The sequence below is a fragment of the Citrus clementina genome, unplaced genomic scaffold, assembly GCF_000493195.1.
Source record: "Citrus clementina cultivar Clemenules unplaced genomic scaffold, Citrus_clementina_v1.0 scaffold_2, whole genome shotgun sequence".
Lineage (NCBI taxonomy): Eukaryota > Viridiplantae > Streptophyta > Magnoliopsida > Sapindales > Rutaceae > Citrus > Citrus x clementina.
The window spans coordinates 14,632,389-14,645,716 of record NW_006262688.1 but is presented as its reverse complement, the minus strand read 5'-3'; the positions used below and the strand labels follow the sequence as shown (position 1 = coordinate 14,645,716).

Here is a 13,328-nt window from a genome sequence, read left to right as displayed (position 1 = left end):
GAAGTTTTGAACAGTCTTAACATAATATCGCTAACCTTCCTGTTTGAAATTACATGAAGAAATCAAATTAACCCTACTGCCACTTATTTTCTACCCACCACCTTCCTCTGGGCAGATCTAGGTTTGTCCTATGTGGAACTTGAGGTTACCAGAATACTTGTCCTATTGGACATTAATGTCGACGATTTTGGCGGTGGAGCTGGCCTTTGGAATGGTTATATACAGTACGCCATCTTTCACCTCTGCTTGAATCTTCTCAAACTCTACGTTGTCAGGCAATGCAATTCTAGTGCTGTAGCTTCCGTAACCATTGCTTGGCCACTCTTCTTCTTCCTCAACTGTACTTCCATCAGTGTTTGCTTCGTTCCTTTGAGCCTTTTCTGCCTTGATTACGAGCATGCTCTCTTCAACCCGTACCTTAACATCATTCCTGCTCATGCCAGGCACGTCTAACCTAATCTTGTAGTCGTTTTCCGTTTCCCTGATGGCCCAAGGCGTTCTTCCCCGTCTGTATCCACTTCTCACCCTTTCTTGTTGTGAAGGCCAAGTGACTCCGTAAGCAAAAGGATCCTCCATTATTCTTTCCATGGTTTCCATCATCTGTTGCACCGTCCTCGCAGCAGGAAAACTATCCCATATCCCTGTACACAGAGAAAACATAAGAAGCTTCTAATAAGTTGGTCATTACACGTTTTTCTGCAAGCTACACGTTGGTCTTGCATCCATTACGTAATTTTCTTGTCCTTGGAGCCAGGAATTAAATTAGTTTTACGCTTCAGAAATGTGAAGTAATAAGAGAGTATAATTTTTTGTTACCTGGAGATGAAACTGGGGCCGCTCTCTTTTTTGGCTGGGATTGATTCAGCGACGATCTTTGCAAGTGATCAAGGCTGCCTCTGTTATCTGCCACGGCCTTTATCCTGCCACAAAAGTCTCTATTTCTCAACAAAGGTGGAGACCTGTAGCTGGGAAAACCGGTGATTATTTCGGACGCACAGGGAGTACAGATACCAAGATGAGATGCCATTTTCTAAGATATAGTTTTTGATTGAGAGATGTCACCAATACTGAGAAGCAAATTGCTCCATCTCCAAAGTGCACATTTATAGGGTCTCGATGACGCTTCTGGACTTGGATGTGCTCACTGTCAGTACTTGTGATTTATCCTCCAATGTTCTAGACTTCTCTACAAGCTGCTAATCCTCAACTGTCCATTACGATTTCATAAACGATATTATGTGGGTCCCATAAGGCTCTTGTTTCGCACTATGCCAAGTCGTAAATTACTCATTATCAAATTCTATCACTTTCACTAACTATAATATCCTATCAACAATTTCAAAACAGCCCACAATCCTCGAAGCCCCACTTTTTAATTTTTAATTTTGGTCCATGCGTAGGATTACTGGTCACTATTCAGAGCAATGGTAAGATTAGCTGTAAACACTTTCAGCATGTTGCCATTTTTTAATCTAAAATAGGAGAGATTTTAGAGTATTTCTACCGTATTACATCTGTTTAATGTATATATAACATGTTTACATAAATTAAATAAAACTATAATTGATTTTTTAAATAAATACACACGTATCATTATGGTACAACAAAAAAAATTTCTAAAATCTCCCCTGAAACAGACTGAAATTGTTTGGGGAAGTTGAAGGTGTGCTTAGTCATCGGAGTGGGGCAGAGGTGGGGTGTTGATGTTATCCAGTTATAGTATCAAAGGCCTTCCGGGACCATAATGGCACATTCCAGAGACATCCAGTTTGCTTCATGTCTCATCTTTCTGCATGTCTCATCTTTCAAAAGCACTTATCTTGGGCATTTCTAGCTCAGGAGTGTTTTCTGCCAGCTCTAGTTATGAGTAACCATAAGTCCATAACCATTCATTATATTTAACACACTCTAAACTCGTTTTAGATGAGTGAAGAGAGTTGATATTATGTGTGCAATTCATAATGAGAAATGAAAAGTACCCAAAATTTTAGATACAGCTCACGTAATATTTCATTAATTCTTTTAACTTTTCAATCAATCCTTCCATGTCATGTAAACTGCTTACTCAATTCGTACAAAGATCTTTGTACAACTGATTGCGGCTACATCATTGTAAAAAATATCCGATAATTCTTTAATAAAGGTTCATGATTAATGCCCTTGATGCCGCAAGACCAGGGAAGGGAACAAAACACTCAACACAACACTAATTTAAAACTCGGTTGCGTCATACATCTATCTGGTTGATTTTTCCTTTTGTCAAAATGTAAGTATGGTAGCTAAAACAAATCGAAAAATTCAAAAGCACAATTGGTTTGCACATACAGGTGCAGGACTTACACTGTTGACATTGTAACTCACATTATAAAGATAGTGTGATGCGTAACACTCTTCAGCTTCCAACGGCGGACGGAAACAAACCACTCCTGGCTCATCGTCTGACCTCTTAACCAAAGAACTGGCTGAATGAAAGTCAAATTTTTCATCATTTTTTCTTATGCGGATCCCGACTGAGTCCATGCTTCTTCAGCGTTTTGATATAATTTCTCATGAGAGTAAACTTGTTGCTTCCAAGATAGTAGAAATAATCCCATGAATAGATCCCAGTTTTATGCAAATCATCAAAAACTATCCTAAACCATCCAAATTATCACAAGGTTAAACAGGAAAATATCTCTTCAAACAAGCCTATTTCTGGATAAAGTTCAATAGAGATACACACATTTAGCTTGAATCTCATATTTAAGCATTAAGCTTCAGTACCTTACCCCGTAATTCCCTACAGGTTCTGCAGACATGATGCCCACATGACGCCGACCAAATATTACCTGGTTCAGGAATCTCGAGAATTAAAAACACCAACAGAGGTGGATAAAAATGTAACCATCACATAAGTATAACAAAAAGTTAAAACTCTGTTTATTAATGAACATGTCTAGCCCCCAGACATAGAAGCAAAAGCATATTACATGTCACCCCATAGTGGTATTACAATCAGAGATTTGCAGGAAAAACTGAGGTACCAAACATAGCGCAAAACTGACATGATGTATGATGTTCCTAATTTCTAAGTACTCACTCAACTAATTGCCCAAGGATAAAAATGAACCAAAAATAATCAACAATATTCAGAATAAGGAAAAACGTTTGAATTTCTACCTTTTCACCTCCCACTGACCTAATCTTTCCGTCAGCAGCTGGACTGTGTATTCTTAGATATTCAGCCGACAAAGTAAACTTGCTACCATTAGCAAATTCAATCTCCACCTGAAACAAACGATAAAGTAGAAGACATAAAGTCAGGTAATCAGGTTTGCATTCCACAAGTAATCAATTTTTCCACGACAAATGATGATTCAGACGAGATTCGGCATTTTTGAACCACGAAAAGCTCGGTTTCCACTTCAGTTGTAGGTGTAACCAACCCGCTATTAAAGATATGGCGGAAAGAAATAATACAAATAGAGCTCCAGTATAAAGATCCTCATTAGTGCGTAAACCGATTGTATACCACCACTGATAAACACCAACATAAGCGATATTTATGAATCATTAGGAAATGCATTAACATAAATACGGAAGTAAGAAGAAGTTATTCAAAAGTGTGTAAACTATAAAAACGAATGGATAGAGCCCTAGGGTTCCAATTATAGGGAAACAAAAAGTAACAAGCTTCGGTGGGCTACGATGGTTCAAATGTATATAGAAAGAATTTCTTTTTTTACACTTTGTACTGTTAGATAATGCCCATAAATCTCATGAGAGGTACCCAAAGATTCATAGTGAACTTCGATGCGAGCTTCCCTTGAAGCCTTAAGGCGTTGATCTAATTGCCACCAAAGCCACAACAGACTATCTAAATTGATTCTTTTCTGCTGATATGCTCCAATTGCAACATAGGAATTACAAAAAAGGGGTTCTTTCGTGTACTTATAGCTATTATCGTCAATAGTTACAAGAACTAATACTAGGGTTACACATTTTAAAGGATCCAACCTACAGTGATATTAAACATACAACAATACAACGTCCTAGTAATTGCTCGATCAATTAACCAATTTTTTAATCTCTAGTTGTGATGACAATGTCATGAAAATGTTACATATTTATACAAACATTTCCCATAACCAGCATGGTGTCATTCTGATAAATTATCAGGCCAAATTTATGCTTCTGTAGCATAATATTAACTCAGGCATGCTACGATTACTTTTATTTGCGTAGAAAGTTCTCAATAGAACAAAATAACCCCATAACTAGGTACTCAGAAAAAAGCTTGAGCTTTATGAGAGAATCATCAATAAGAAGACCACACTCATAATTCATTCTCAACTTATATCAAACAAGACTGTGATCATAGCACCATAAGCACAAGTGGTTCTTGCTATCAAGCTTAAATGTTACTAACTACTAATATGTTGCATAGTTGCATAGAATAAAGTTAAAATCAACTAAAAACCAACCCATTTGGGGATTGTGATCATTTACTTACTAAACCAACAAAAATTTAAAAAAAATTGATAAAACAAACAAAATATTTTTAACCTACAAATTTAACAGTGTATGTCCAAAAAAAAAAAAAGCGTAGAAGGAGAAGAGATTTCTTACATTCTTGGGTGCATTAAGAGAGAATCGAGTGAGGGGCGGAGCATCCAAAGCTGTATGCAGCCTCCGTATCGCCTTCTGTATCGCTAACATTGCTCCCCTTCTTCAGCAGCCTCAATAAGCAACGCCTCTCTCTCTCTCTCTCTCTCTCTCTCTCTCTCTGTGTCTCCACCCTCCCCTTCTCGCAGTGTTTCAGTTCATGTCGTGAATCAGACTGGGCCATAGCCTTTTGTGTTAGCAGTTGGGCTTTGTAGCCCACTACTTATTGGGCCTTGTGCTCGAACTTAAATGGCCCTTTACACTTGTGCGTGGCTCATAAACAAGAGTGGCACTGTTATTCAATCTCGGCATATTTTTCCACACCACCAGACCCTTTATTATTTTTTTTATTTATTTACCATTCATTTTCATTTTAAAATTATAAAAAAAATGACTTAAAAATTCTGTAATTTTTTCTATCTTTCTAAAATTTCTCTCTCTTCAAATAAAGCATTCATTTGGAAAGTATTTATTTACAAATTGTGAACCATCAAAATGTGACGCTTAAAGAGATGAATTTATTGGACTTTTATGGAGGAATGCATTTGATCCATAAGAGAAACAAAAGTAATGTTCTTACTTGAAAATATGGCAAAATAACAGGGTAATTGTGGAATTAAGTAGGATATGCAAATGTTAAAAGATTGGAGATAATGCAAAATATTATAATGGGGGATATCAATAATTAATTGTGGGGTATGGTGGTGATTGGTGAGACAAAATATAATGGTTAAGTAGCTCACTCCACAGGCAATTGAATTTGGATGCATATTGTTCAACATTGTACCAAAATAAAAGAGTTTCGATCAAATCTATCAATAAAAAATTATAACAAACATTCTTTTCTTAATTAATTAATTGCCGTACAAACATGAACTACGCTAAAATAAAAGTAAGGAGAGATCATATTTCATATAATTATGTTAATTTACAAACGTCTTGTGTAACAACGATAATATTGAACCAATTAAATTAAGAAGTCTGATCTAATGCGTTATCACTTATGTTATAGTATTTGACAGTAGACATGTTGAGTTTTTATTGGTAGAGTTGTGAACTCACAATACAAATCCGCCAATAAAGATTCACCATGTATACCGTTGGACACCATAATTTATATAACATCGTGCACTTAATCAAAATTCATTAAAGTCATATATATGTAAAGATATATACATGTATCATCATTTCTTTGGGGACCAATTAACTTGTATTTGTTTTGGACTTTGGTAACTAATAGCATTTACTTTCTTTATATATAAAATAGAACAACGATTGTTTTTCCCTCATAAAGAACGGCCTCTATCATTATGTCTATGATCATCAATCTTTTTTTGTTATCTTTAATAATTAATGATGATGCGACAAAGTATTATATATATATATAAATGATTTAATTCAGTAGGTTTAAAAGCTTGGATACAAATAATGGCAGCAGAGTAACCTAATTGGTTTATTAATTTATTAACACCAATTATTCGGTGTACTTTCTAATTCCTTTAATATAATGTGGTGATGGTGACGATCCTGACGAGTAAGTTGGGTCAAGACAATTAATCCCATTAATAAATCCTAATTTATTTATTTATTTTCCCTTGCTTTCAACAAAACCCTAATTATCACCAACATGATGTTGCTTAATTTGGTACCTGGGCATGTCGCCATGTGCTTTGGTCATCTACAGAAGAAATAACCTTATCTGACTGGATGATGTAACAATGCTACTTTCTATTGCTGACCACATTTGTATGGTTCGATTTTTCCTGAACCATTTCTCGTTGATGAATTTTTATTTTTGATATGCTTTTGTTTGGCATTATATCTGTCTCTAATAATGCTGTTGGCTATTGCTATAAGGGTGTGTTTGACAACTTGCATTAAAATATTGTTCTTACGCGAACTCATGTTTGGTTACAATTTTTTGTTGTAATTACTGCATAAAAAGATAGTTAATACAATAAAAAGTGCATGAAATAACCCGACGGGAAATAGAGTTTAGGTTATATTGCATTAAAATATTGTTCATATTTTAAATACAATCATTCAACTTTTGTTATTTAATAAATTACAATAGATCATAATTTATATTTAAATAAAAATTAATTTAAGTAACAGTATAGTATTGTAATAAACCAAAATATTTAATAAATAAATAATAATGCATTATTTTACTTTTATTATATAAAATCATTTTAATTATTTTACTTTAAATATGTAAAAATATTTTAATTTTATTTAACCATTTATTATTAAGAAATACAAACAAATTTATAATAATATTTTTTTTTATAATATGATATATTTTATACTATATCATATTATGTACTACTATAGTATTATATTTTTACCATATAATATTAAATTATACACTAGTATATTAACTATTAAATAAAATAAATTATAATATAATATTATTAATAATATAATTGTAAGATTTTGTTATTTAATAATATTGTATTATTAAACTAATCTTATATTATAGAAATTATTACAACTTAATAAAATACACCCTAATGCAATGCATTATATTATAATACAGTGTGCTAAACACACCATAAAAACACTATAAATTGAATAAATAATGATTTTGATAAGTAATTATTGGTTCACAATATTGTCTAATTTATCAACAATAAATGGTGTTAATTACTAATCTTTTAGGAAAAGATCATTACACTTTGATAAAGCAAGAAAAGTCTAAGACTTGATTTATTACAATATTGGTTGAACAAAAATATCGCTATTATCAATTTTATTTCCTTGATCCATAGGAATAAATTGATAAAGTTCTATAAACTTGTTCTTTTAAGAAGAATTTGGATTCCTTACTAGTGTGAATTCTACAACTTTTAGTATATGCATTTACAACATGGCATGGTTGAGATTTAATCACTTAGAAATATTTATATGCTGTAAAATTTCATTACTGATTGATCTTTTTGTTTTAGAGAAGCAGTATCTTATCTCTGCGATGCTGGGATTACGGGGTTCCATAAATCTAAGATTCGACTTCCAATTTATGCCATAAATATAATTAATTCTTGCAGATGCATGCACTGTAGCAATTAATTACTTAATTTATGTAGCTAAATATAAAATATAAAATAGCGGCAGTGTGAGGATACACTTCATTTTACTTGCTCACCCTAATTTAAAAATAAAAAAATGGTGAGAAATCAAGTAATTTATTTTTTGCATCATTGAACATGATTTTCTAGATATATATGATTGAATATATATAACTTCCACAATTAAAAAATATTCAAAACCGTCCTTGTGATTATTATTCTCATTATTTTTTTTGTTATTTTTTTCTTTTAATAAAGGTTTTGCATCAATTCCCCCAAAAAAAAGGAACTTAGAACGTTCATAATGATAAAACCCAACAATAAAAGAACAAGAGAATTAATAATGATCATTACATATAGGGCTGGGCAAATGGTTTGGTTTTTTTCGAACTGAACCGAAATAACTTAATTCGGTTCGGTTCGGTTCTAAGGTAAAAAATCGAATGGTTCGAAATTACAAGAACCGATTGGTTTACATTCGGTTCGGTTCAAAACCAAACCGAACCGAAGAACCGATCGGTTCAGTCCAAAATATAAAAAGCCAAATCACAAATCCCCCTTTTCTAATTCCTAATTTCGTAACCCTAATTCCTAAACCTAAAGTTCAAAATCCTACTCTCTCCCTCGTCGGATCGGTGACTCGCGGCCTCTCCCTGGATCCCTTGCATCACGGTCAGCGGTGGCGCATCTCTTCAAGCGTGGTGACGCCGTCAAAGCCGTCAGTCCCTCACGGTTTCACGCGTTCAGTAGCTCGGTGCCTCGGTCCCTCACGCTCACCGTCAAAGGCTCAAAGCCCTCAGTCAAGCTCACGGTCTTCAAGCGTGGTGACGCCGTCAAAGCCCTCGGTCCCTCACGCTTACGCTCACGGTTTCACACCGCTCGTCTTCGGGCCTCACTGCTCTAACCGCCACTCATCACTCAGCCCGCGTCATCACTCATCTTCACTGCTGCAGGTTATTTTTTTTAATTTATGTTGTGGCAGTCTGAAATTGTGTTTGAATTGAAGCTTATATGGGGTTAAATTTGTGGAGGTGTTTTTGGAGGTGTTGGTTGCTGGCAGCCTGGCACTGGCAGTCTGAAATTGTATTGGCAGTCTGATAAACGAGCTTATCTCGCGTTGCACCAGCTAAACAAAGCTTAGTTTAACTAGCTGAAGTTGTATTGTCTAGTCGTTGTTGTGTATAATTGTATAATTGTTGTTTGCTAGCAGTCTGAAATTGTATTGGCAGTCTGAAATTAAATTACAATAAACACTTTTCATTTTTTTCATATGTTTCTAATTCTACAGTCTCTCATGTTGTATAGTTTATCTTTTTGTATATGTAGGTTGCATGATAACTAAGGGCTGAATTGTACTGATTGTTGCATCTGATTTGGATATTGATTTTCATGTTGAAAATGTTTCATTGGTACTGAATTTGCACTCAAAGTTTTGAGTGAATTTAGATAAATGAATAGTTTTAAAAACTAGATCGTACTTTATTTTATATACGTTTCAAATATTAAAGTTTGTCCTTGTAAAGTTTTAAAAACTAGATCTTGTTTTTCATATTTACAGGTCATGATAATATAATTTTGAGTTTGCTATTTTATTGTTTAGTTTAGAGTTCTATCAGATTTTTAAGATTATAATTTATATTGTGTGAAGCCTACAAAAGAGATTCCATTATTAATTTTTGTGGAGTGTTGTTATATATCGGATACAGAGAATGTTTGTTGTCCTGAAACTTATATATAGTTCGAAAATGAATTCAGAATTTGGATACATAGAATGTTTCTTGTACTTCTATTTAGTTCGAAAATGAATGAATTTGAATATATCTGTAGAACCGAACCAAACCAAACCAAACCGAACCGAATTGTAGAACCGAACCGAACCGAAATATTTCGGTTCAGTTCGGTTCGGTTCTACAATTCGGTTCGTGTTCGGTTTGAGTTTTTAAGAACCGATTGGTTCCGGTTCGGTTCGGTTCGGGCTCCGAACCGAACCGAACCAGAAAATGCCCACCCCTAATTACATATATATGATAATTTTAACAACTTGACCGAAGCAAAGTTGATATATATATTAATTAAAATGCAACAATCAGATTAATTAACATGATATATATATTATTAATTAATTAAATTCTCAAACAGTTGTTATTGATACACTAGCTAATTATTAATCAAGATGAAGAAAAAGGTTATCTTCTTGTTGATTGAAGCAGTAGTCCCATGAAAGTAGAGAGTCCACATTGACATTATCAATCCACTGCTGAAAAGAATTAGACTGATCATTACTCAGTGAAGAAGGGTTGTAATTATTTGATTTTTCCCACGAAAACGACGACGCACTGCATGAACCCGAAGCGACGACGTTATTCAAATTGTTTCCCCACAACAGTTGATAATCGATGTTCAGAACTTGTTGTGTTTTCACATCATCATCTGTTCTACGAATTTCTTCCATCACGTTATCATCGATCTCTTGCTCCGTCGACGAACTTGTTACATTTAGCTTTGAATGCTTGATCTCATGTTGATCGTCAGTTTTTTTATCAACAGTCACTACCTGTTCTTCATGATTACCATTAATAGGCTTGTGAGTCACGGGGTCTAATCCAAGCAGCTTGAGCCGCTTCTTAATTCGAGTGTTCCATTGATTCTTGATTTCATTATCCGTACGCCCAGGAAGATGTGCAGCAATCTTCGACCACCTAGTTAATATATATATAATACGAGTACTGTTTTGATCCAAAGTTCTGAACTCTATTAAAATTTAGTAAACCTTTAATGCTAATAGTTTTTCCGTACTTTAACTAGTCCAAGATCCTGGATTGGTATGTATATATGTATGTGTGTGTGTGTGTATGATCAAATTAATTAATTCAAGAACATATATATATACACACACTTAATTACCTATTACCAAGAAGCGAATGAAGTTGAATAATTTGATCTTCTTCATCTTCAGTAAACGCGCCTCTCTTAAGGTCCGGTCTCAGATAATTAATCCATCTCAATCTACAACTTTTCCCACATCTCAGCAAACCTAACGAAGCATGCATGAAAACATATATAAGATGAGAGAGAGACTCGTTTAATTAGAATAATATTAATTTATAATAATAGATAAATTACCTGCAAGCTTTGGAACCATACGCCAGCAATGGATTCCGTTATTAAGAATGAAGCTCATAAGCTTATGATCTTCTTCAATAGTCCATGGACCTCGCTTCAATCCAACTTTGTCACAACAAGGCTGCCTCCCCATATTTTCGCTAGCTGGCTAATAACTTTACTACGATGGTTTCAATTTTTGAGTGTTATGTGATCGAATGATCTTATAAAAAGAGGGAGAGCTTACAAAAGAATTACTTATAAAAGAAGCAAAGATGCTGTGACAGATCATCAATGGCTATAGAAAAATCATGTTATGCTGTTTAACAAGGGAGATAAATGATTGAATGCAGAAAAAGCAGTTTGTGGTGTTGATAGGGTTTTTTATAAAAAGCATGTAATGTTTTGGGGTTTTGTAATAATGAACAACATTTAAAATTTGGCCACCACCCATATTGAGACAATGAGAAAAGGTGTTAAAAAAATTGTTAAAATGAATTAAACTCAGACGTGGGTTGACGAAAAAAAATTAACAAAGTCCTCTCACTAGCTAATTAATTAATTTTATTTTATATTAAGTGAATGGATTGGATTCCTTGGTCCCCCTGAGCGCTGGCCAGTTTTGTCGTTGGAGGCAACTCTGTTAGAATATAAGAAAGATGCCTTCACCATAAATGATGAAGCTTTCTTAAAATTCCAATTGTGGATTCATTCAGGTGAAATAATGTTAAAAAAGTTAAATTTGGAGTCAATGTTTTTTTTTAGTTTTGATTGATTGAGAGTGACAGAAGTTAAGAAAGGAACTCAATTGGAATCAAACCTTAGTATTCAAAGTCTCTTTATAGGGATTAGGGAGCCTTAACTGATTGTCTTTTTTTAGGGTAAATTGTTTGTCAGTGTCAAATTATGTTTAAAACAACTTTGTCTCGTCATGAGATTTGAGAATTGAGACCCCTGCTTTTGAATTGCATTATTATTTCTGGTCTTCAAGCTGTTAAATTAACTAATTAATTAATTTGCCGATCAAAAATTTGTTCAGTTTCAATTCAATTCTTTGGCTTGTTCATTAATTCAATTCACCATTTCATTAACTTGCTACTAATGACTTAAATTATATTATTAAACAATAGGATAAATGTTCATTTCATCCATGTATTTTAAGTTAAATGTCTATTTAGGTTTTATGTTTTAAAAAGGTATCTCCAGACACCTCTGCTGTTAAATATATTATACTTTTATTCTTACATTTTCTTTTCTTTTATAATAATACCCTTAAAATAATATTCCTGGTGATATTAATAAAAAAAAGAAAATGATAATTTATCAAATTAACTTTAAAAGTAATGTTGACGTCGAAATCAAGTCACGTCGGTTAGAGACTTGGTACTAGACCCCTGCATTAGCATTGAATTTATTTGATGAGGAAGCGGCTTGCCAAACATCAAGAACACCCTGCGACCACTACCAATTAACTTGAAAAAACCTTAAATCACAAAGAACGGTAAGAGGCGCCAAAAGTTTTTTCGGCGATAACCCTCCAACGCTCAAGTCAGTTTGTGGGTTTACAGGAAAAATAAAATATGTCGTTTCTAGTTTTTATGAATAAAATAATATTAAGTAAATGTAACAGAAAAATTAAAATTCAAAAAGAAACTTGAACCTCCCCTGGCGTGATTTTCTTAGTGTTTTTATAAACATCCCATCCCTACGACCTTAGATCGTGGCAACAAATAACCATTAATTAATTAAATTTGTGCCCTAATTTTTTGGAGGAGATCTGTAGCGGTTATTTTGACTGAGTCTTGCTTCCTTTGATCCAATGTCTCCTCAAACCCATATGCTCGAGGTCACCAGAATTACCTCCTGGTCAAGGTAGTTTGCTCATGATTTCAAGAATTACCACCTAGTCAAAGTGATCTGTTCGAAGTCATCAAGATTACCATATGGTCAATGTGATTTGCTCGATGTCACCAAATAATATCCCAGTCGAGGTCATCAAAATTACCAACTAGTCAAAGTCGTCTGCTCAAGGTCACTAGAATTTTCTCCTAGTACTCTATCAACTATTTGCTCACTCTTTACCTCGAAGAGATCATGATCACCCTATTTTATTCCCCAAACAAGTAATATAAAAATTTACACAAACTTTCACAAACTTTTATATTGTTATTTTTATTTTCAGGATTATTTTGGTAAATTAATTTTTTATAAAATCATTATTAGTAAGATTGTTGTAAGGATATTAAGCATCACTTTAAGTTGGCCGATATCAATTTATTTATAAATAATTACTAGTAAGATTGTTGTACAGATACAAAAATACTAATTCTTTCATATTGATATTTATTGGTTGATAACTTTCTTATAGATAAATTAATTAATGCCAAGAATATTGTTGGAAGAGTAAGCGTAAGACTATAATATATTTAATTGCACGGGTGCTTTAAGGTACTTTTTAAAGTATAAGGATTAAACTGACACTTTGCCGGCTCTTGTCCTGATAAGGTACGTCGA

At 33.7% G+C, this 13,328-nt stretch overlaps 3 protein-coding genes across 4 annotated transcripts; all 3 read right to left on the bottom strand.

The window, feature by feature from the left end:
• Window positions 1-2: 2 nt before the first annotated feature.
• LOC18053598 (small heat shock protein, chloroplastic) lies at window positions 3-1,209 on the bottom strand. Its single transcript, XM_006447116.2, has 2 exons — window positions 817-1,209; window positions 3-641 (listed from the first exon to the last, which is right to left on the bottom strand). The coding sequence occupies exons 1-2, from the start codon at window positions 1,025-1,027 to the stop codon at window positions 163-165; spliced, it is 690 nt and encodes a 229-aa protein (XP_006447179.1). The 5' UTR covers window positions 1,028-1,209; the 3' UTR covers window positions 3-162.
• Window positions 1,210-2,047: 838 nt separating this feature from the next.
• On the bottom strand, window positions 2,048-4,784 carry LOC18053597. Of its 2 annotated transcripts, none has more exons than XM_006447115.2 (4): window positions 4,609-4,784; window positions 3,160-3,267; window positions 2,764-2,828; window positions 2,048-2,633 (listed from the first exon to the last, which is right to left on the bottom strand). In XM_006447115.2, the coding sequence occupies exons 1-4, from the start codon at window positions 4,696-4,698 to the stop codon at window positions 2,486-2,488; spliced, it is 411 nt and encodes a 136-aa protein (XP_006447178.1). In that variant the 5' UTR covers window positions 4,699-4,784; the 3' UTR covers window positions 2,048-2,485. The 2 variants fall into 2 exon arrangements, with proteins under 2 accessions (XP_006447178.1, XP_024046089.1); XM_024190321.1 differs by having other exon boundaries at window positions 2,528-2,633; window positions 2,769-2,828.
• Window positions 4,785-9,876: 5,092 nt separating this feature from the next.
• LOC18053596 (myb-related protein 315) lies at window positions 9,877-10,968 on the bottom strand. Its single transcript, XM_006447114.1, has 3 exons — window positions 10,836-10,968; window positions 10,617-10,746; window positions 9,877-10,411 (listed from the first exon to the last, which is right to left on the bottom strand). Exons 1-3 carry the CDS (start codon window positions 10,966-10,968, stop codon window positions 9,877-9,879), a joined length of 798 nt encoding a protein of 265 aa, XP_006447177.1.
• Between the last annotated feature and the right edge of the window lie 2,360 nt (window positions 10,969-13,328).

What these genes read in the sequence shown, in the direction of transcription:
- LOC18053596 (XM_006447114.1), bottom strand. Translation starts at nt 10,968, where the DNA reads ATGGGGAGGCAGCCTTGTTGTGACAAAGTTGGATTGAAGCGAGGTCCA. An exon ending in TATGGTTCCAAAGCTTGCAG is followed by an intron (nt 10,747 to 10,835) that starts GTAATTTATCTA and finishes ATGCTTCGTTAG; the next exon opens with GTTTGCTGAGATGTGGGAAA. An exon ending in CATTCGCTTCTTGGTAATAG is followed by an intron (nt 10,412 to 10,616) that starts GTAATTAAGTGT and finishes TATATTAACTAG; the next exon opens with GTGGTCGAAGATTGCTGCAC.
- LOC18053598 (XM_006447116.2), bottom strand. Translation starts at nt 1,027, where the DNA reads ATGGCATCTCATCTTGGTATCTGTACTCCCTGTGCGTCCGAAATAATC. An exon ending in GGCCCCAGTTTCATCTCCAG is followed by an intron (nt 642 to 816) that starts GTAACAAAAAAT and finishes CTCTGTGTACAG; the next exon opens with GGATATGGGATAGTTTTCCT.
- LOC18053597 (XM_006447115.2), bottom strand. Translation starts at nt 4,698, where the DNA reads ATGTTAGCGATACAGAAGGCGATACGGAGGCTGCATACAGCTTTGGAT. An exon ending in GGTCAGTGGGAGGTGAAAAG is followed by an intron (nt 2,829 to 3,159) that starts GTAGAAATTCAA and finishes TTCCTGAACCAG; the next exon opens with GTAATATTTGGTCGGCGTCA. An exon ending in GTAGGGAATTACGGGGTAAG is followed by an intron (nt 2,634 to 2,763) that starts GTACTGAAGCTT and finishes TGGATGGTTTAG; the next exon opens with GATAGTTTTTGATGATTTGC.